Genomic DNA, 24318 nt, shown 5'->3' with positions numbered 1-24318 from the left:
CCCTTTTTGGCCCCTTATTCCTAAACTGTTGGGACCTAAACTCCCAAAATCAATACAAACCTTCCTTTTATGGTCATAAACATTGTGTTTAAATTTCATTGATTTCTATTTACTTTAACTAAAGTTATTGTGCAAAAACCAAGAATAATGCTTATTTGGGCCCTTTTTTGGCCCCTAATTCCTAAAATGTTGAAACCAAAACTCCCAAAATCAATCCCAACCTTTCTTTTGTCGTCATAAACCTTGTGTCAAAATTTCTTAGATTTCTATTAACTTAAACTACAGTTATAGTGCGAAAACCAAGAAAATGCTTATTTGGGCCCGTTTTGGCCCCTAATTCCTAAAATGTTGGGACCAAAACTCCCAAAATCAATACCAACCTTTCTTTTGTGGACATAAACCTTGTGTTAAAATTTCATTGATTTCTATTCACTTTTACTAAAGTTAGAGTGCGAAAACTAAAAGTATTCGGACGACGCCGACGCCGACGACGCAGACGACGAAGCCAACGTGATAGCAATATACGACGAAAATTTTTTCAAATTTTGCGGTCGTATAATAATCAAGATAATTAAAACAAACACTATAGTTCAGATTCAAATAAGATTAAATTTAAGGAAAAAAAAAAACTCACAAATTTCTATAATATGAATATATAATATAGGCTTATACCTAAACAATGATAATTCTAAAACATTAATTTGAAATGTTTTTATATAAGGTAATCTGGCGCAAAACCCGCAAGGGTAGTCGCCATTAAACTCTATTTAGTAGTAGTAGTAGTATTATTATAGAAATGGCACACATTTTATTAGGCAGCAGACCTTTTGCGCTGATTACTGTTTTTTTAGGGGTGTATCATTTGCGCCGAATTTTGTTTTCTAAATGTATCAATTGCGCAAATATTCTGAACCCACTTGCTCCAATTTACCTGTACACATATTTATCTTAGAAATTAATAATTACCTGGTAATATATATTTATTCTTATTTTTGGCTTAAAACGTATTATATGTTCAGAGATATTTCACCAAGAAGATGAGCACCTGGAGAGAAATGACTTAAACTGCATTAGACAGTCAATGTACAGAGAAAGAGTATAACTTATTGCTTTACTGAATATTTAATACAAGATATGCCAAAAGAGAAGAAAACAGAAGCTTTTGCTGATAATGTTTTAGCCACATATATGAGCAGAAACTATCTACCAAAAAAACGTACCAGTAATGGAGCAGTTTGAACTGTTTTATGCATTTCATCCTTCAATGTTTGTTTTTTGGATAATAAAGTGAAGTTACAAGCTACTACATACATTAAATTAGGAAGCACCCATGTAGCAGAAGTAAAAAGAAGATATGTTCCAGAAAAGGAAACATTTTCTGTGTTAACTGCTGGTTCCAAGTCCGAATAAAGGAGGAAGGAATTCATTTATCTTCTAATTGGCGCAATCGTATGTTTTATTTTTGGCGCAAATGATACCATGTAATTTTAAAACAGGTGATGCAAACATAGCATTTGAGAAAAATTGTGGCGCAAAAGGACGCATTTTTGGCGCAAACAGATCTCTCCCATTTAAGAATAATTTAAGCTGGCACAAAAATCAAGTGCATAAGATCTTACATATCAGTCAGTATCATTGTTTTGAATATTTGTAATATAAATGTTGTTTCTTATTTTGAATACCTTTTAGCTTCCTTTTATGAAAAGAAAAACAAAGTCTGTTTCATGGATTTTATACTTTGGAACATTTTATCTATATCTGCCTACATGTATTTGTCTATAGATGAGAGTTTGACATTCCATCAACTGATAGGAATCTAACAATAAAATGTTTGAATATGATAATGAGACAGCACTACAATAACACATTACAGTCAATTGAAAAAATACTTCTGTTGTAAAATATTTCATTTTATATAAATAGCCTTTATAACTCACTTTGCTAGAATATTTATAAATTTCAACTACACTACAGGAATAAAAGTAAGATACTGAGTTATTAAAATAACTTAAGTCTTTTTTTCTTGTATCTTATTTTATTTCTGATAACATTTTTCAGTGATATGTGTACAAAGAGATCACTATATCACAGTAGAATCAGATTTTACACTAAATTTTAAAAAATATTTCAAAGTGTTTACTTTTTCTTCTACTCTGCAGCATCTATTTACCAAAAAATAAATATTACATTGGAAAACTTGTAAGTTATGAAGATTTCAGTATCAAATACAATCAATATTGGCTTTTCATTTTTTTTGTGTGATAAATACACAAGATTGCTGAATTGTAAAGATATATTTTTGACCTCAAAAATTTGCCAAACTTTGAATATATTTTTTGGCATTTGGTAGAAATGGAAGTTATCTGAATAGTAATCAGGCCAAAATTCTGAGAAACAGGTTTGCACCTTTTTTATGTGGAAAAGATATATTGTAAAATCATTATGAAAAACTTATTTTACAGATATTACATTCCAAGATGGCGCTTTTTTATTGAGATGTTGAATTACAGCTTATCAAATGTAAGTCCACTATTTATATAATAATAATTTAAAAGAATAGTATTTTGAACATAAAAAAAATGCATTCAAACAAAACAACTTATATTTACCAATGAACAAATTTCAGAACTTAGACAAATATTTGGAATAGAACTATGGATTTATTAGTATTCATAGGTACTCAATTTTCAAGGACTAAGGTTGGTAAACATGAACCACAAACGATCTGTTCAATGAAGGATACATTTTCAATTGTTATGACAAAAGTCACATGAAGACTTCAGAAGAAAAAAATCCTCAATCCATGAAAATGGAAAAAAAGAAAATAAATATATGAATGCTGAATAATGGTGATAATAATTCCTTGTTGGTCAAAATAATTAGACAGACAAGGATATATTGATGGTCTTAGATAACTGTAGAAATCTGTAACAAAACAAAAAATATTTACTATATTACATGAAAGCATTGAATTGCAGTTTTAAAATAATGACTTTTTTGACAAATAAATGAATGGTAAACATGTTTTATTTGACTTTTCTGTGTAATTTTAGCACACACAATTTGATGATGGGTTATATGCCCAGTTTGTTTATGAGAAAGTAGAACTTCCATTTTCTAACCAGCTTGATATCTACCCTACAGAACCTATAGGTATGGTTTACTCATAAATGAGAAACTACAGTGTTTATATACATGAAACAAGATATGGTATGATTGCTTTAAGATAACTATCAACCAAAAAAAACAAGAGACTAGGAAGTGTTTATACTATTTCAGGTCAACAGTGAAACCTAATGTCAAAATTTAAAAAAACACAAATTACAGCCATATTTCATATATTGAATAAACAAATGCATGAAAAATATGCTGACATGTTTGTATATTTAAGAATAAAAACAAAAACAACAAACAAAAAAAAGCATATAAGCTGACATGGTAATTTCTTACTAAAAAGACAATAATAAAAGTTTGAAATGAAAATGGTAAGACATAAGAAGATGTGGTATGAGTGCCAATGAGACAACTACCATGATCCAAATCACAATTTATACAAGTAAACCATTATAGGTCAAAGACGGTCTTCAACACGGAGCCTTGGCTCACACCGAACAGCAAGCTATAAAGGGCCCCAAAAATAACTAGTTAAAACCATTCAAATTGGAAACCAATGTTCTAAACTATATAAAAAATGAGAAACAAGAAACACTTATGAACCACATCAACAAACGACAATTACTGAACATAGATTCCTAACTAAGGACAGGTGCTAAAAGATGCAGCAGGTTTAAAGTTTTAATGGCACTGAACAAATAAGACTGATGTTTGTGAGTTAGTTGGTTCTTTTGGTCTTCTAATCTCATGTCTCAATACTGGTATTCTAGAGTAACACTGAACTTTTCTTATTTCCATAGGAGATGCTTATGCTATTGCTAAGTCACTACACCATAAGTACAGAGGTATCATAGATCTACAGTTCTACAAGAAGTATGCTGTCATGTGTAAGATGATGAAAACTAATACAAGCCCAGCTGTAAAGAAATATGGAATCAATTTTAATAGGTCCAAAGCACATGTAAAAACGACTGACTCTAATATGAAATTGTTTTTTAAAAGAAATTAGATGGATATTTTAGTTATGAATTAGGTTGAACCACTTACTGTGTAATGACTGGTCATGATGAGCAACTGGAATAAGTAACTCCTTTAAACCAGATTATTTATGATAAGGTTGAGAAATTGAGATGTGATATGTTATGAAGAATCCAGATGCTGATTAAATAATAAGCATATTTAACCAATCAGAATGTCAGGTGGTGTTTTTTTCAGAAACGTGATTGCATAATATTTTTGTCAAAATTGATTTCTCTAGATGAAAAAACATAAGAATGGTAGCTTTGGTGTAGTTTTGTCATAGCTTTATGAAAGTTTTATTTTCTTTTTGTTATTTAAAATTATAAAAAAAAAAAGAAAGAAAAAAGAGTAGTGAATTACTAAGCTACCCATGTATACCACAAAAGGATTACAAAAAAGGGGTTATTTATGGAATAATTGAAAAATTATAAACTGATATAACTTTCCACATTTGGGGGCATATTGTTTTAAAACAATTTTAATACTGCTGAGAGTTAATAATTAAAACTTGTGGTGGTTTTAAATTGAAAAATATTTTTATTGGTTGTACAATGGTATAAAGCAAACCAGAATATATACATGTGTATGCACTTGTTGAATTTTTTTTATTAATTCCTATCAGGTTCAGGTATTTTAGAAACTTCTTTCTGGAAAGAGTTATTGTTCTTTTGTTTTGAAACTGTGATATTGTTATGGATAGTATTGTAATTTTATATTCTATTGTAACACAATCTATTATTTTTATGTATCATCTATAATTATTTTACAAATTATATGTTTAATTATGAGTATATCATCTGTTTAAATTTTGAATCAAGGTATCATATATGAAATAAAACTATGTTAAACCTGCTTGGTTATTGTCTTTTCATTTAACGAATGAGGCTAAAAGTGTCTGTATATTTTTTTTAGATTTTGAATTTGATTTATAGATGGTCTTTATTTTTTTTTATTATATTTTATACATTTGATTAGAAGGAGATGTAGGGTATACATCAATGAAACACCAACCAAAAGAAAAAAAACATCTAGATAGCAACAAATAGTCTTCAATACTTGACAGATATGATAATTCTACATCATCATACCTGTAGTTTAAAAAGTTGTGTACAAATTTATCTGCAATTACCGCTAACTACCAACAAGAGTGCATATGCTGGAATATTTCACCTTCTTTCCTAACCATGCTTACTTTTATGTAGAGAAAGGTTTAACTACAAGTATCACATAAACTTAATATTATCAATGATTCATGACAATAAGGTCAAGGTCAAGATAAACCCTGCCAGACATGTATGCCTTACAATGATTTCATACACCAATAAAGTTGACTTATTTCTGTAGTATCCAAGAAACAGACCAAGCCATGAAAATTTAACATTGACAAATAAATTATGAAAATGAGGTCCAGCTTAGATGATATCTACCAATCTGACATGTAGACCTAACAATCATTACATGCACCAAATATAGTTAGCCTATTGCTTATAGTGTATAAGAAACACACTGAATCAGGATAACTAACCACTGGCAAATGAACCATGGAAATAAGGTCAAGGTCAGATGACTTTATAATAACTCAATACACCATATAAAGTTGACCTATTGATAATAGTATCTGTGAGAAGATGAGCAAATTACTGAAATTTAACATTGACCTATGAACCATGAAGATGAGGCCAAGCACAGATGATACTTTTCAGACAAACATATACACCTTACAATTATTCCATACAGGAAATGTATTTGACCCTTTGCTTAAATTTTTTTGAAAAAACTAGAGGCTCTAAAGAGCCTGTGTTGCTCACCTTGGTCTATGTGCATATTCAACAATGAACACTCTCCAACATTGTAGCTAGACAAGAATAGAATTCATTTTAGATGATCTTGTATTGCTTATTTATTAGCTTGTTTAGTTTCTCTCTAACTTGTTAAGTTTTTGCTCAATACTCAAAAGAGGATAAACAAAATCCTAATTTAAGGGCAATCCCTTCTATAAAGAGTCAGTCTACTTAACTTTATTGGCAAAATTTGAATTGTTAGCAGATAATAATATTCAAGATAATAACCAAAAACGGCAAAATTTCCTTAAAATTATCAATTCAGGGGCAGCAACCCAACAACTAGTTGTAAGATTTATCTGAAAATTTCAGGGCAGATAAATTTTAAATTGTAAAACAATATGACCCAATGTCAGATTTGCTCTAAATGCTTTGGTTTCAGAGTTATAAGCCAAAATCTATAATTTACCCCTATGTTCTATTTTTAGCCATGGTGGCCATCTTTGTTTGCTGGCCAGGTCAACGGACACATTTTTTAAACCACATACCCTAATGATGATTTTGGACAAGTTTGGTTAAATTTGCCTAAGTAGTTTCAGAGGAGAAGAATCTTGTGAAAGATTACAACCAGATGCTCTGCAGGGCGTAGCTTTATACGACTGCAGAGGTTGAACCCTGAACGGTTGGGGCAAGTATGGACACAACATTCAAGCTGGATTCAGCTCTAAATTTGGATTGTGATTAAATAGTTCACACAGCATAGGTTTCCGACACAGAATGAATGTGTTCTAATGAACTTAAAATTTTTGTTTTCTTTTAGAGCAATTCGCTATGCTGTTGAATATTAATCCTCTCAAAAAAATGTTTGAAGAAATTTTCTTTTTATTTATGAAATTTCAAATGCAAAAATTGAACCCAATTTTTTTAATCACATCCCCCTTTCCCTTATTCCAAAACTAATCTCAATAAAAATTTCTAATGGAGTTTGCAACAATAACTACTCATTTAAATACATCATAAAATATTAAGATGTAAAAAAACTGCTTGTTATCACTGAATGGTAAAGATTATTTTAATTTATCAGTTGGTAATAAAAAGTGAATATACATTGTATATTGTATATAACAAAGATTTAAGTTGATTCTGGACAAAGAAAGATAACTCCAATTAAAAAAAAATCTTGCTATTGCACAATATTGTGCAATTAGATAATTTTGCTTACTATTCTGGACAAAGAAAGTTAACTCTAATTAAAAAAAAATTTGCTATTTCACAATATTGTGCAATTAGATATTTCTTGCCATTGCGCAATACTGTGCAATTGAAAAGACTTGCTATTGCACAATACTTAATATAATAATTTTAGATCCTGATTTGGACCAACTTGAAAACTGGGCCCATAATAAAAAATCTAAGTACATGTTTGGATTCAGCATATCAAAGAACCCCAAGATTTCAATTTTTGTTAAAATCAAACTAAGTTTAATTTTGGACCCTTTGGACTTTAATGTAGACCAATTTGAAAACAGGACCAAAAATGAAGAATCTACATACACAGTTAGATTTGGCATATTAAAGAACCCCATTTATTCAATATTTGATGAAATCAAACAAAGTTTAATTTTGGACCCCTATTTGGACAAACTTGAAAACTGGGCCAATATTCAAGAATCTAAGTACATTTTTAGATTCAGCATATCAAAGAACACAACCGATTCATTTTTTGTCAAAATCAAACTAAGTTTAATTTTAGACCCTTTGGACCTTAATGTAGACCAATTTGAAAACGGGACCAAAAGTTAAGAATCTACATACACAGTTAGATTCGGCATATCAAAGAACCCCAATTATTCAATTTTGATGAAATCAAACAAAGTTTAATTTTGGACCATTTGGGCCCCTTATTCTGTTGGGACCAAAACTCCCAAAATCAATACCAACCTTCCTTTTATGGTCATAAACCTTGTGTTTAAATTTCATAGATTTCTATTTACTTATACTTACGTTATGGTGCGAAAACCAAGAAAATGCTTATTTGGGCCCTTTTTGGCCCTTAATTCCTAAAATGTTGGGACCAAAACTCCCAAAATCAATACCAACCTTCCTTTTGTGGTCATAAACCTTGTGTTAAAATTTCATAGATTTCTATTCACTTTTACTAAAGTTAGAGTGCGAAAACTAAAAGTATTCGGACGACAATGACGCAGACGACGACGCCAACGTGATAGCAATATACGACGAATTTTTTTTCAAATTTTGCAGTCGTATAAAAATTCACGAAAATTGTTAAAAATGACTCCTATTAAGGGGTCCATTGACCATTTTGATCATTTTTGACCTACTTTGCTGAACAGTAATGCAGTTCACAGTTTACCTCTATCTATAATAATATTAAAGATAATAACCAAAAACGGCAAAATTTGCAACCCAACAACTAGTTGTCCAAATAGTCTGAAAATTTCAGGACAGATAGACCCTTTCCTCCATTGACATTTTTTTTTTGCATACATGATTCGCATAGGATTTTTCAATAAAAGGCTAAATATATGCTTTAAAGTATAAACAAATTGCGAAAAACAACTATTTCATCAAATAAATTCAAGTCAGATATTCTTATGATTATCCTTTTCATGTTGGATACAAATTTTATTAAGTTTGAAGCAGACACTTTGTAGTCAAAGCGTTCCAACTGAGGTACTACACAGGCGTCAAAAGGTGTCATTATGGAGTAAAGGGGGTGGCGTCAAAAGGCGTCACTATGGAGGAAAGGGTTAAACAATTTAACACCGTGTCAGATTTGCTCTAAATGCTTCTGTTTCAGAGTTATAAGCCAAAATCTTCATTTGACCTCTATGTTTTATTTTTAGCCATGGTGGCCATCTTGATTTGCTGGACGCCAAACGCCAAGTGACGAGAAAGCTCACTTGGTCCTTTGGGCCAGGTGAGCTAAAAAAGAAGAAAAATAAACTCAGCACTAATAAATGAAAGATGAAAATGAGATGAAACCTGTAACTGAGATGACCTTAATATCAAAACATAGGTCACACATAGTTGACCTTCTGCTGAAAGTATCTAAGAAACTGATGTCACTTCACTTGATGTTTGATCACTGATCTATGAAATGAGGTGGAGGTCAGGTCAGGTTGGCCCTGTCTGACACACATGTAAACCTGGGAAAAACTTTTATACCAAATATAGTTATCTAATTATGATTTATTCCAAGTCGTAAGAGAAAAAACAGCATTTTTTTTAAAGCATGACAATGAGTTTAAGGGGTATGGCCATATGAATGTCAGAAACTTCATAACATCAGGGAATAGGAACAAAGGTATAAAGCAATCAGATCCTCAGCTGGCTGATTAGTGTGAGTCTAGGCTCTGCGCTGGAGACTTTGACCTATAATGGTTTATTTTTACAAATTGTGACTTGGATGGAGAGTTGTCTCATTGGCAATCATACCACATCTTCTTAAATCTATTAACCAAGAAATTGAAGCATGATTTATAGGCTATAGTTACTCAAATTATGTTGGACAGTACTGTACTATGTATATGGGAATATTTGATGATATATTATCATGTTTCCTCTTCATTTGCAGTGTACAGCAAGCAATAGAGGGCCCCTAAAAATTACTTGTGTAAAACCATTCAACAAGGAAAACCAACGGTCTAATCTATATAATAAAAAGAGAAAAAAGAAACACGTATAAACCACATTAACAAACGCCAATCACTGAACATCAGTTAATTTTCAAATTTTCATTTCCAAGAAATCATTAGTTTTCACAACCAGTCACCTAGTAAAGTACAATGTTGTTCCGCAGCAATTTGTCATATATCATTTACATCTTATTTTCAAATTTGAGTACATTTAGATATTTCAAGAAAATTTGAGTACCCCTTTGTTTGTGTTCATGGCTGCATATATATGTGTGTCATTTCAAGGGGTGCAGAACTGAACAAGCAACACAGGATGGATGTCTTATATGCCATATATATAAAGGTCAGTAGCTTTGGTTAGATTTTTAAATCTCTGTCAGTGATAATGATTAATATAAGGTCTTAATTCTGATCTAAGATATTAAACCAAAGGCAAAATTTATTGAAACAGTAGTGGTACATCATCTTTTCTTATAATTTATTGTTGAAATTTGTGAAAAAGTAAAAACAAAAATGATACAACTTTAAAGAAATGATAGAGTTTACAGCCAATACCTGCTTTTACATTAATTAATTACAAAAAACAGTTAGGTATATTATGAAATTATGAAACAACTTTCATTTAGCCATGAACAAAAGTAACACATGCAAATTAATTGTCAAACAACCAGAATTTGGTATATATGTATTGACAATTCAGAAATAATGGGGATTTTTTTTATTATTGCGTTTAATGCGACAGGGTTATACATGTAATTGCAATAACTTAAACTTGCATTGTTAAAATTTTTATATGAATTAAACTGGATTTTTTTAAAAACCACAAAAATTAAATACATTCAATAATTTCTGAATACATGTATACAGTATTTGATTGTCTTAAAATTTCTGTTCATTCAATGTAAGAGGGTTTAACCTGAATTTATCACAAACAGCTGCTAGGAATTGGTAAAGATTTCTACTGTAATAATAAAATTTGAAACTGAAATGTCATTTATTTGTGCAGGTTTAATTTACAAACAAATTAAATTATGATTTTATCTTATGGTTACAAATAAAAAGAAAGTGGAGTCAAAATTTAAAAACTTTTTTATGAAGGGAAATAATAATTTGATAATGGAATGTATAGTATATTGACTCATTTTCAAAGGTTAGCCCAATTTTTACTTTTATTTTCAAAAAGCACCTTACAAACATATCTCATATTTTATTTGAAAATTTAATCCTTTTCTTTTTCCATGTAAAATCCATAAAAAGCAATTACGGTAAGCACAACTTGCGGCTTTTACCCTCCATAAAAAATTCTTAAAAAATGCAACAGTGAAGACATAAATGTATTAAATTGAATACTATAGTAAAGGCATACATCAGATTTGATAATTCCCTGAAAGGCAGAAATTTCAATACAATAAAGTTTTCAGATACATCACAAAATATCATTGAAGTTATATTTTCAAACAACATTATAAAATATGAAAATATAACAAATACAAATGATCATAAATGCTTGTATACATGTACATTTACTATGGCACAAAATAAGCAGTTAATATGAAGGACATACATTATTGTTTTAATTATGTAATTGTGCTGTTACATGGAGCTTGAAAAGTCCTGACAAGTATTAAGACCTTAACAGTATTTATACTTATAACAGAAAACCCCAAACCATAATGTGTGATGTCTTCCTGCTTTGTGTTCCACAGCTTAAATTTGATTTTTGTTATAAGAATATCATTAATATCTATAAAGTGGAATGTTAAACTTTTATTTCATATAATAAGTACAATGTATCAATAACATATCTATAATGAAGTTTTTGGTGTGAATTGAAGTTCTATCCTCATACAGAATGACTAGATTATAATCATGGCAAAATCAACAAGAAGAAATTGATGTCAATTAGCAAATGTACAATCTTATTTTATCAATGGTTATTTAACATTTCAAGTAAAAATGAAAACATGCAAATCTTTAATATATATGTAAAAAAATCCATGCATTTATATTTATGTAAAGTATGTAAAAATCAGTCTTTACCATCAATTTACAATTTAAGATTTCTACTACCAATACAAAATTACTAATTAATTTTTTACAAGTATATCATAAACTGGAGCATTTAATCCATACTTCTTTTCAATCATATTTCGATTGTCTTTCACTTTTCTGCTCTGTGCTGCATAAACTTGGAAAAATTCTTTATCTATCATATTTCTATACTTTTTATGTATCGATGTTGCAATGGCATATGCGTCTCCTACAAATGTGATAAAATTTGATTTGAATACATAGACAAAGACTTAAGGTGGTACCTAACACTACAGGGAGATAACTCTGTAAAATCAGCTTAACATTTTAATAACGTTGTGTTGTAAAGGGAATAATAAGCTTTCAATGACCAAAATTGATGTTTGTCAAACTACTATATAACCAGTGTAATTTTTTTGACAAAACGGTTTTGTTTAATTTTTTTGAAACTTTTATATTTTTGTTAAAGGGTCAAAGTAAATACTTTGTCAAAGTTTTATAAAAATTTAATGAGCCAAATTTTATTTTAGTGAAAGTGTTGGGTACCGCCATAAATTCAATATAAAATCCATGACACAAAATCAGTACCTGAACAGCAACATGAAACACAAAAAGCAAAGGAACTGCACTTTAATTGCTGTTCTTCATCTCAAAGTGACAATGAGGCCTTGAACTCAGAGCATTATGTATAGATAACATTGTTTATAGCACAAATAAAGTACTTTAAGTTCAGAAGATTTAAGATACCTTTATTATTAAAGATTTTGAACATGGACACATTACAAGATTTATTATTACCATTTTGAGAAATTCATCATACAAATTATGATATAAAACTTTACAATGCAAGTTTTTTTTTTTGGGAGGTCATTACTATCTCAATTTATGAAAAATACATCTTAAGAAAAAAAAAATAGCAAAAATTTCTGAATTTAAAGTATCAATTTAATCCTTTCACATAGAGAACTTTTCAACACCAGGAATATGGTCCACAATACTATCAACATAACATACTAGGAAAATAAAGGCCACCTTTCAAAATCAATGAATTTTTAATTTAACTTTTAAATTCTTTAATCAAAACTCAAAATGGCATTGGTTCTATATATCTGTATAAATAATGAAATTTTGTATCTGCATGACAATTCTTATGCTAATATATATATATACATATATACCTATAGGTTCTGTTGGGTATTCATCAAGCTGGTTAGAAAATGGAAGTTCTACTTTCTCATAAACAATTTGGGCAAACAGGGACTCATTAAATTTTGTATGCTGTAAAGAAATACATATATGTTTATTTACAACCATTTCTATGCATAAAAAAATATTTTATTTTTTATATATATTTTTCTATGTTTGCTAAATTAAAAATATATACCCTATGAGAGGGAACTTCATAAAACAGAACTAATACAGATTAGCAAACTTTTTTATTTTTAATAATCTGGTCTGGGACCTTCACCATCTAATTTTTAAGAGGGGAAGCAACATCTGCCAATAGATGAGACTACTTAAAACTTGACAGTAATAATACATGTGTTTTTTACCTTGTCACTCTCTAGAGAATGTGAGGGTAGTGTTTTACTAAATTACAGTACTAAAATTTCTTTGCACCTTTTTCTAAGCAACATCCAGTGCTTTATAGATGTTCAGTAAATTGTGATTCTGTTTGACCATATCACAACCCAAAATGTTTCCCTTTGGAATTCCAACTTTTATTTTCTATCAAGTCTGCTTTACATACAAGTTTTTACATAGATTCTTTTTTTGAGCAATAACTGAATCTTGTATCAATTTGTGTCACAACTTCAGTAAGGGTATGGACTGGTATATCTTTTGTCAACTACTTGTTCATTTGATGATTTTTTTTTATATTCACATTGTGAACTTGAAAACTCGAAAGAGGTGTGCCTACATGAGCAGAATTTATTTAACAGATTACAGTTTGTGAAGAGATAAGGAAGTGAATACAAAGTTGTCAACATTTGAATAAGAAAAATATTCTGACAAAGTATTAATTTTTTTAAACAGATTTAAAAAATTACTTACATCCATTACACTAATATGCAGCATCTCTACAAATAACTCCCATCTTGGAATGTAATATCTGAAAATAATTGCTTTGTGTTATTACACTTGAGTGATATGGGAGGGTTGAACAGAATGCTTTGGATTCATTATTATTTGTTGGATACCAATTTTCATTGGTACAGGTGAACCAGGAATTCAAATTTTCAACAACATACAAACTTTCTATAGGCTTTGTATCCAGGGATTGCCAAAAATATGAAATCAAATATCCATGATAAATGCAAGTTTTCTTCAATCCATGAGAAATTGATATCCACTAAAATAAATGAATCCATAGTAAAGGATGGAATTTTGGATGGACACAGATATATAGACTGAAAAACATAATGCCCCCTACTATAGAAAGGGGTAAATAAAAATTACATGATAACATGTATTTTTATATTGATGATCCCTAATTCTTGTTGATGTATTTTTATACTGTTGATCCATACTTCAATCTTTTTTCAAATTATTGACTTGGTTGATTTTTATATATTATGGAAGTCAGTTACGCTAGATCTGCATCATTGGTTTTAACCCATCCACTTTTTCTTATCTGATTGATACAAAATTGTCAATAGCAAGATATAATTTGGATTTACTCATATTGGCTAGATACTAATTTTCTATGGATATGCGCGTAGGGGTAAATCTAGAATTAAGATATTTGGTGAAATACATCTTTTTGTCATGATCATTTACATTGTTATTTGTGTATGTCTAATTTTGTACTCTTAAAAACATTCAAAACTTTTAATTACCCTTTTAATAATCCTGACCACTGCTTACAAGCATAATCTAAAATCTGAATAAGAGAAAAAAAATATATACATTATAAAAATACAAGAGGTATAAAATAAATCTAATTGATAATCCCAAATTTTTATTGAATTTTTTTGATAGCAATGATTTTTGTTTGTTTTCAACACATATTCTGAGGTGGAAAATTCCACTTTCTACCAGTTTGTAAATAAGGTTAGTCGCACTCGCAATTTCAATTTTGGAATATTTTGATATATCTGGGAGATTATATAACTGTATTGTATTTTAAGATGGGCCTAGGTTAAACTTTGTTTTACTGTCCCAACTATCTGTTTACAAAGCACCCCTACAAGTTTCTAGATAAACTAAATTTTTGTCTGTTTTACATGGACCCATCGTAGAATTGTTTCTCATTTAGTCAGCTCAGGGACTTCTATACCTTACTATATAAAATAAGTTTTGTTCATGGCTGAAGTCTGTATGGTGACATGTACTTGTTCATACCTTTGTCTTGTAGTCTTAATGAATCATTGTCTCACCTCATACCACATTTCATTATTTCATTTTTGTATCTGAAGGCCAATGTTGACTAGATTTCTTGAAATAAATAAATAACGTAAAAGATGATGAGTTATTATACTTGAACTTAATATTTACTTCTCCTCTTGGACCCCATAGAGTTACTTGGTTTCTGGCATTAAATTCCAAATTAAAAGATTCTGATATGTCTGTTGCCCATGATTTAGCTGCAGCTATCCACTTCCCAAGTAAGAAATGAGAATCACTGGCTAGTAATGTCTCCATGTCATTTAGTAACTCCAGTAATAAACGACTATTTATTCTGTAAAAAAAAAGAAATCAGTAAAAATAGACTTTTAAACAAAGCCGAAACATCATAAATCAAATGCTAAAATTTATCAATTTAAATAATAACCTGTATGAATAAATGAATGACATGATATTTATAAACTAGATGTGTCGAAACGACATGTATGGCCATCTCAAAAAGTTGGAAAATCTGTCATTTCAACAACCCATATGGACTCTAATTTGATGGTAGATTCACATATCAAAAATCAGCTAAAAATCTGAAGGCGTATAGAAAACAAGACTGTGTCCCAAGTACAGGAATGCCCCATCTGAAATATCATTTTTTATGCTCAATGTACTGTGAAAATGGGATAAAATCTCTAAATTAGAAAGATCATATTATAGGGAACATGTTTAGTAAGTTTCTTCAACTTCATCAAAAACTTCCTTGACCAAAAACTTTAACCTGAAGTGGGACAAAAGGACGGACAAACAGACTGACAACAGCCGAACAAACAAATTTGTTACATATACTTACAGAAAATCTTCTGTTTTATTAATCATAACAGAAGCTATCATCTTATTATAATATTCTATAGAAATGATCTGTAAACTGTTTCTGGTCACATCTACTAAATCATACCTGAAATATAATTAATTACATAAATAATTAAATTTAATTTCCAGTTCAAAGCCATATCTACCTGCCGAGAAGATTTCAGGACCGGCAACGTATCAGAAGTAAATTTGTATCCAAGGTCAACATCACATTATCTTTTGTTAGTAACTAGTAAACGTCAAACTGCAAAGCTGTTGTTTATTTATTTAGAGTTAGATTATAAGAAATTGTCCCCACACTACCAAATATTAAATAATATTGACAGCTTGAATGTACACAGCATAATTCTTGACAAACTGTTCCGATACGATTTCAATTCGTTCTCTGTCATTTTTACAAACTGGTGCTATTGCTGATAGAGACCAAAAATAAAGTCTTATATATCATTATTACCTTTTTTTACAGGTGGAATACAGGTAAAAATGCAGAAAGCTGGTATCTATTTATGTTGGAACAGTAATGCACGATAATGTGGAAACGTGAAATTGGATTTATGCTTTAAATGCGAAAACGTAATACGCCCGACTAAATGATTGTAATTAAAAACATTGACTTTTGTGTTATAAAAGCAGTCCGACTTACTGATAGAGTGAATTATTTTTATATTGATCTGCAGACAATATCAGTAGATCCCAGGCTGCATATAAATCTTCTGGATCAAACCACACCTGCAAGAAGTCACCAAATATAAGTTTATAAATAACCTTTCTATGGCATATATAGAGTTTGTTATAATTATAATAGTTGAATCACAACTCTATTATCAATGAAAATGAAAAGAAATATATCAATGTTATTCCAAAATGGAACATACATAAATTAAGTTGATTTAAATATAAGGACGTCCAAAACATTTACAAAATACTAATTTCAAAGATTGAGATCTATACCAGAATCTTTGTAGAGGGTCTAAAAAGGAATTTTTAAATTGCAACATGCCTTGTTTCTTGCATTATGATGCACAAAAGTCAGTACTTGTAATGTTTCATTCTAATAGTAAGCAGACATGAAACATTTGCATATAAATGTTTTTCCTCCATCTTATTACCCCCTTTTATTCACATTTCCCTATGCAGATAACTCCCTTTAAGAGCCTCTATGCAGATGTCTGATTAGGGTCAAAGTCTATCAAATATACTCATTTTTTCATTTTTCTTTAAGACAGCATATTACAAAATCATAAACATTACTAATGTGTCATAAATATTAAAATTTGATATTTATTACATGCAATAACATCGAGTAATTTTGAAAAAAATCACACAGTAGCTTCACCAATCTATAAATTATCTGATTTAACAAACAGCTTATATGGTGTGTATATGGTAAAGCAATAAGGTGGCTGAGCATGCTGTTAGTCTGAGAGGATTACAAACAAAATCAATGAACAAACTTTAAAAACAGGAAATTTCAGCATTTTTAATGTATCCTTTAAAAGTTTAAATATATCCTCTGAAATTCTGAATTTAATTTCACAACATAGCTACATAGCAGGATATTTCATTTGACAAACATGTTAATAACAAATTTCAAAAATGGTGTACGATTGATATGTTAACTTTTGATTGGATAGTAATGTCTTTACTCACATCTTGATGTATCGCAGGAGAGATCCGAGGGCGAGTGGTGACAATAATATCTATATTGTTGTCATGGAGATGATCAGTATCATTATATACACTTGTCTACGATAAAATAAAGGTGTTAGTAAAATTTCCCGTATAAATGGAACTGAAAAGTAAGGTTAGCTTAAGATTGATACTTCATGCTATGTGATTAAAAATCAGTTTGAATTAAAGAAGCCAAATTTAAATTCCATTTTTTTTCAAAGCATGAACTAACAATCCTAAGTACAGAACAAAAATCTAAGCAACAAAAAGTACATATTCAACTAGCAGTTTCATGAAATGGATGAAATATAAACTGTAATTTTGCATTGAAAATTCAACAATATAAAATTTAATGAAACCAATAAGTAATCTAACAGCATATTCAGAGGGAAATCTTTGATGAAAAAGATAAATAATACTTTGCTGACAAAAAATGTCCCATTTATCTTGGTGTCTGATTTTGTTTTGAAGATTTTTTTAAAAGTTTTTAATCATCTAAGATAGTTTTGAATTCAAGTCAAAATGGCCCAAAAATATCATAAAATCGTCATCATGAAAGGACAATTACTACAATTTATAGTCATCTGATGATTTTTAAGAGTTTGACTTATTTGAAGACCTTGTCTTGTTGATACCTTATGCTATCTAAAGTTTCTCTATACCTATAATAGCTTTTGAGATATATGATATGCATTAATGAACAAAATATATCTAATAGGAATTCCTTTTACAGTATTTCTCTATTTAAATTTTTTTTTACGATTAAGACAAAACTTGCATTTTACCCTGATGTTCTTCTTTAAGTCATATATAGAAGACAGACAGGACCATCAGACATATTATTTAAAAAAGATATCCCAATCATGAATGGGCCAAAGTTTAGTTAAATTTGGCTCAGTAAATTTAGAAGAAAAGATTGTTGTAAAAGTAAATGTGGAAGACCATGAAGATGAGTAATGAGGAAAGCTCTGAGGACCAGGTGGGCAAAAAGGAGTTAAAAAGAAAGATGAATACTTTATCCATCTCATAGGCAGTGCAAGGAATTGTTGCCTGGATTGAATTGGTTATTACCCAGAATGCATTACTCACATTAGGATGTAACACAGGATCAAATCTTGGTATTGTGGTAATAATTGCAAAAGCACTATGATCTGACATTCTATCTGTATCATTGTATACACTTTCCTATTTCAAAATGTGCAAAAGAAAAAGTTGGAACTTCATGTATTTACATACAAAATCTAAAGGTTTGGGCAGGAAAATGGTATATTTTATGTTTTTATTCCTTTCATGAAACTGCTGAAAAATCTTCAAAGCAAGAACAATAATATAACAAAAACATGCTGATTCTGCATATTATGCACATTCTTTAGCTTTGTACTAACTTGTGGACGTAATCGGTTTCGATATCTAGGTCGTCTTGTGACAATTACATCAGTACTAAAGTCCTCATGACCAGCTGTGCTATTATATACACTCTTCTGTTATGGTAAATGTATATTTAAATGAAATACGCATATTTTGATGATTGTATTCATTAAAGTGTAATGAGAATGTATGATCAAATACAAAGTTTTGCAGTTTAAGTCAATAATTCAATAAAACCCACCTTAGTATCAAAGTCTTACATCTACCAGGTCATCATTAATTTATGGTAAGTTTATTCGAGGCAACACAGAAATGGCCATTTAAAAGAGATTAATGTAAAAAGAGAATTTTAGAGGAAATAGGGAATAGGGTATAGATACAAATCCTTGTATTTATCAATATCATTTCAGATTAAAATTTAAATTTTAAATAACAGAATATTTTTTTTCATCCTTTCATGAAACTGCTTCAAAACCTTTTTCAACTAGAAATATACTTGACTGCATGCACATTCCATTTATTCCTTCTCCTTGTACTCACATGAGGGTGCAATCCATGTCGGTATCTAGGTCGACTTGTAGGAATGGAATTTTTATCATGGTCTTTAAGGCCATCAGTATTATTATATACACTTTTCTGTATGAAATCATGGATGAATTAAAGAATAATGCTTTAAATTATTAGTTAGTGATATGAGTTTGAAAAACTTGCTGTATACCTGTTTTATATGGGTAAAGTGTGAAGAGTTGAATTGTTGAGTCTCGCTACAATGTATTTACAATACAAATTTTGATTGCATAATATAACAACATAAAGTCACAAGCATTTCTCCAGACTTGATAAATACTAAGATGTAATTATTATAGTGTTCTTATTTTTAAATAGGGAATATACACCCATAAAAAACAATAAGTATGAAACCCTACAAAGATTGATTGATTGATTAATAGGTGTTTAATGCCACTTACAACACTATAGTTTTATGTTGTGGCAGTCAGTTTTTATTGGTGGAGAAAGCTTGAGTGCCTGGAGATAACTGACAATCCTCATAAATTGAGATTGGAGTTCAGTGCCAGATTCGAAATCACAACATCAGTGTTCACTGGCTAGTGATAAAATAGTTGGACTTCTTCGACTTACAGAGAGATTTAACACATAAACAAAGCCCTTTAGTGTTCCAAAAAGTATTATCAATGATTTTCATTTGCACTGTAGAATATTTGACTTTAAACTTAAATCTCATACAGATTCCTGCTCTAAACTTAACTTTACAGTGATAATGGTGAACAACCAGATACTGACCTTAAGATACTGCCAAGCCAAGTCTACAAACTTGTTATATTTGCCATATCTCTTCCTTGTAAAGTCTGATATCCTTTTATTAAATAAAACAATAAATTTCCAATTGGTGAAGTATATAAATTGATGATATAAAATGCCTACAGTGTGAGAAAATATATAATTGATTTCTAATGACCATGACAGCCTGACTTGGGTCAGGTATTACAGATTGTAGGGTTAATCATTTTTACAAAATCAACCCCATTTGCCTACCTATATTGATATTGCATTATTTTGTTGTGTATTGCAATCCAATTTTCCAACTTTTTTTAACTGTTATATTTCTAACCTTTTTCCTGAATTTTCTTAGACATTGCCATTGTGTAAATCAACCAAGTTAATTAATTAAAATACTCTTTTTTCTACTAGTTAATAATTCTATTTTTAAAATTTACCCCAGACTATAATGACAATTAAAAGAGTTGCCCCTCTTTCAGATTAGTAGTCTTCCTTCCTTACCATTTTGTTATATCTCTTGGTTGTTTTCTCCATACATTTTCCATGAAGAATTCATAAATAACTTCATTCTGGTAAATACCCTCTGGTGTGAGTCCTAAACCAACCATGGTACTGTTAGTCATATTTCTACCTTCAAATGGTCCCTATTAAACATATATAATCAAAGTTTTAAAAAAACTATCCAGAAGGTTCTCAGACCTGTGATTACTGCTGTTTGTGTATAACTTAATGTAGTAGGAGAAAAACTGAAGTCCAATTACAAACTCTTACCCCAGACTGTTTCTAAGTATTAATTATAAAAAAGGTCCTAATCTAATAGTAAAATATGGAAAAGTCACTAACATCCATGTCCTTTTTTTTGCCTCTGGTGGATAGTTGTTTCATTGTTTGTCTTCCTTATTCTTATATAAAACATTTACTGCTTAATTCAGAAATGAAACTGCAATTACTCAAGCAGTTGTAATGATGTGAAAACTTATTATAAATTATAAATCATTTATAGTTGTCAAAAATTAACGAAACAAATGAACCATTAAAAATGTTTGTGAAAACTAATTTTTGTCAGAGGCAGACAAGTTTGTTTATTTTTTTCAATTTATAAACTCTAGCTTTTTCAAATTTTATTTATAATTTACAATTAATTCATTGATATACTGTTGTAAGTCCAGTGACAAATATTTCATGCATGTTCATGATGAAATTCAAATGTGTAAGGTGATAAGTAGTGGAATCTATGAGAAATATTTACTGTGTTAATACTGTCTAGTGCTCCATATAATTCCATTGTTCCTCCAAAATCATGTAACATACACCAGATATACGGCTGTCCATAGTAAGACTCTGTGTATGTGTATATAGGGGAGACTTCAGAGAAAAGATCCAATACAATCATTTTACCCTACAATACAAAGTAATAAGATAAATAACATTTAGAATAAAAGTAGCTTCCATGTTGTTTTTTATTGTGTTTTACTGTTATGGCATGTGGTCTAAATAGGAAAGGGAGAGACTGGATTGAATGCACCACATTGTGTGTATGTAATATGGTAGGCCATGTGGACTGTTTGTTGGTAATTGCTGTTTGTATATCTATGTTTTAAAGGAGTTGAGGATGATGGTAAGGAGTTGTCTGTTTTAATTTTATCTTTATATTTTCAGTAATTCATTGTTATTGTTTTAATATTAAGGACCTACATTCGTGGCTATTAATTTTCATGGATTATAAAGCAAAAATTATGTATAAATTTGTTTATTTTTTCTGTAAAACTGATTAAATTATCAGCTAACCAAGTGCTCCGCAGGGCGTAGCTTTATACGACTGCAGAGGTTGAACCCTGAACGGTTGGGGCAAGTATGGACACAACATTCAAGGTGGATTCAGCTCTAAATTTGGATTGTGATTTAATAGTTGACACAGCATAGGTTTCTGACACCGAATGAATGTGTTCTAATGAACTTAAAATTTTTGTTTTCTCTTAGAACAATTCACTATGCTGTTGAATATTAATCCTCTCAAAAAAATGTTTGAAGAAATTTTCTTTTTATTTATGAAATTTCAAATGAGAAAAATTGAACCCAATTTTTTAATCACATCCCCCTTTCCCTTATTCCAAAACTAATCTCAATTAAAATATTTTAATGGAGTTTGCAACAATAACTACTCATTTAAATACATCATAAAATATTAAGATGTAAAAAAACTGCTTGTTATCACTGAATGGTAAAGATTATTTAAATTTATCAGTTGGTAGTAAAAAGTGAATATACATTGTATATTGTATATATAACAAAGAATTAAGTTGATTCTGGACAAAGAAAGATAACTCCAATTAAAAAAAAATTCTTGCAATAAGATATTTCTTGCTTACTATTCTGGACAAAGAAAGATAACTCTGATTAAAAAAAAATTTGCTATTTCACAATATTGTGAAATTAGATATTTCTTGCCATTGCACAATACTGTGCAATTGAAAAGACTTGCTATTGCACAATACTTAATATAATAGTTTTAGATCCTGATTTGGACCAACTTGAAAACTGGGCCCATAATCAAAAATCTAAGTACATGTTTAGATTCAGCATATCAAAGAGGCCCAAGAATTTAATTTTTGTTAAAATCAAACTTAGTTTAATTTTGGACCCTTTGGACCTTAATGTAGGCCAATTTGAAAACGGGACCAAAAATGAAGAATCTACATACACAGTTAGATTTGGCATATCAAAGAACCCCATATATTCAATTTTTGATTAAATCAAATAAAGTTTAATTTTGGACCCAGATTTGGACCAACTTGAAAACTGGGCCAATAATCAAGAATCTAAGTACATTTTTAGATTCAACATATCAAAGAACCCAACCGATTCATTTTTTGTCAAAATCAAACAAAGTTTAATTTTGGACCCTTTGGACCTTAATGTATGTAACTTAATAATGTAGACCAATTTGAAAACATGACCAAAAGTTAAGAATCTACTACACAGTTAGATTCAGCATATCAAAGAACCCCAATTATTCAATTTTGATGAAATCAAACAAAGTTTAATTTTGGACCCTTTGGGCCCCTTTTTCCTAAACTGTTGGGACCAAAACTCCCAAAATCAATACCAACCTTCCTTTTTTGGTCATAAACCTTGTGTTTAAATTTCATAGATTTCTATTTACTTATACTAACGTTATGGTGCAAAAACCAAGAAAAGTGCTTATTTGGGTCCCTTTTTGGCCCCTAATTCCTTAACTGTTGGGACCTAAACTCCCAAAATCAATACCAATCTTCCTTTTGTGGTCATAAACATTGTGTTTAAATTTCATTGATTTCTATTTACTTAAACTAAAGTTATTGTGCAAAAACCAAGAATAATGCTTATTTGGGCCCTTTTTTGGCCCCTCATTCCTAAACTGTTGAAACCAAAACTCCCAAAATCAATCCCAACCTTTCTTTTGTGGTCATAAACCTTGTGTCAAAATTTCATAGATTTCTATTAACTTAAACTAAAGTTAAAGTGCAAAAACCAAGAAAATGCTTATTTGGGCCCTTTTTGGCCACTAATTCCTAAAATGTTGGGACCAAAACTCCCAAAATCAATACCAACTTTCCTTTTATGGTCATAAACCTTGTGTTAAAATTTCATAGATTTCCATTCACTTTTACTAAAGTTAGAGTGCGAAAACTAAAAGTATTCGGACGACAACGACGACGACGCCAACGTGATAGCAATATACGACGAAAATTTTTTATCAAAATTTGCGGTCGTATAAAAAAAGAAAGGAGTTGAATGGAATCCTTATCCAGTAACAATTATTTCATGCATGTTCAGGACTCTTTAGTTTAAAGAAGCATCCATTACAGTGCAACTACTAACCTCTGGAACAGATGTTAACATTGCTTTGATCTGTGCTTGTTGCCAGAACTGTTTATCTTGAAATAACCAGCCTTGCATTAACCTAAAATATATTTTTTATAAAAACATCATATGGAAATGTAATGACATTAAGCAATATACATGTAGATAATAAAACAAAATTGCATACATTTCTACCTTCCTCATTTTCTCTGAAAAGATGATTAAAATTGCCAAAAACTTGGATTCTGTATTAACACCCCTGGAGATTGCTCAATTGTCTTGCAAATAAAAAACTGCAGAACACTTTGTATCAAACCTGAGGT

General features: G+C 30.0%; 2 protein-coding genes across 7 annotated transcripts in view; one reads left to right on the top strand and one right to left on the bottom strand.

Annotated features, from left to right (window-relative positions):
• LOC134687972 (alpha-N-acetylglucosaminidase-like) overlaps nucleotides 1-4986 on the top strand; it is a 33203-nt gene extending 28217 nt beyond the window's left edge. Inside the window, exons 21-23 of the mRNA XM_063548440.1 lie at nucleotides 2463-2520; nucleotides 3054-3153; nucleotides 3915-4986. Coding sequence (XP_063404510.1) covers nucleotides 2463-2520; nucleotides 3054-3153; nucleotides 3915-4123 — 367 coding nt within the window. The 3' untranslated portion in view covers nucleotides 4124-4986. The remainder of the gene's footprint in view (nucleotides 1-2462; nucleotides 2521-3053; nucleotides 3154-3914) is intronic.
• Nucleotides 4987-10037: 5051 nt separating this feature from the next.
• Nucleotides 10038-24318, bottom strand: part of LOC134687913 (alpha-N-acetylglucosaminidase-like) — a 44560-nt gene continuing 30279 nt past the window's right edge. For 3 of the 6 annotated variants that reach the window (XM_063548407.1, XM_063548386.1, XM_063548381.1), the window contains exons 12-23: nucleotides 24014-24095; nucleotides 21402-21551; nucleotides 20654-20796; nucleotides 20156-20228; nucleotides 17465-17560; nucleotides 16458-16543; nucleotides 15795-15899; nucleotides 15104-15287; nucleotides 14446-14489; nucleotides 13661-13718; nucleotides 12784-12883; nucleotides 10038-11834 (exon numbers count right to left, since the gene is read on the bottom strand). In XM_063548407.1, coding sequence (XP_063404477.1) covers nucleotides 11662-11834; nucleotides 12784-12883; nucleotides 13661-13718; nucleotides 14446-14489; nucleotides 15104-15287; nucleotides 15795-15899; nucleotides 16458-16543; nucleotides 17465-17560; nucleotides 20156-20228; nucleotides 20654-20796; nucleotides 21402-21551; nucleotides 24014-24095 — 1294 coding nt within the window. In that variant the 3' untranslated portion in view covers nucleotides 10038-11661. Of the gene's footprint in view, nucleotides 11835-12783; nucleotides 12884-13660; nucleotides 13719-14445; nucleotides 14490-15103; nucleotides 15288-15794; nucleotides 15900-16457; nucleotides 16544-17464; nucleotides 17561-18574; nucleotides 18671-18870; nucleotides 18967-19393; nucleotides 19490-20155; nucleotides 20229-20653; nucleotides 20797-21401; nucleotides 21552-24013; nucleotides 24096-24318 lie in introns of all 6 variants that reach the window. The other 3 variants (XM_063548393.1, XM_063548399.1, XM_063548373.1) reach the window with 3 other exon arrangements.

This window comes from Mytilus trossulus, chromosome 1 (genome assembly GCF_036588685.1).
Source record: "Mytilus trossulus isolate FHL-02 chromosome 1, PNRI_Mtr1.1.1.hap1, whole genome shotgun sequence".
Lineage (NCBI taxonomy): Eukaryota > Metazoa > Mollusca > Bivalvia > Mytilida > Mytilidae > Mytilus > Mytilus trossulus.
The sequence above is the reverse complement of the archived record's forward strand: the minus strand, read 5'-3'. Positions and strand labels throughout refer to the sequence as shown.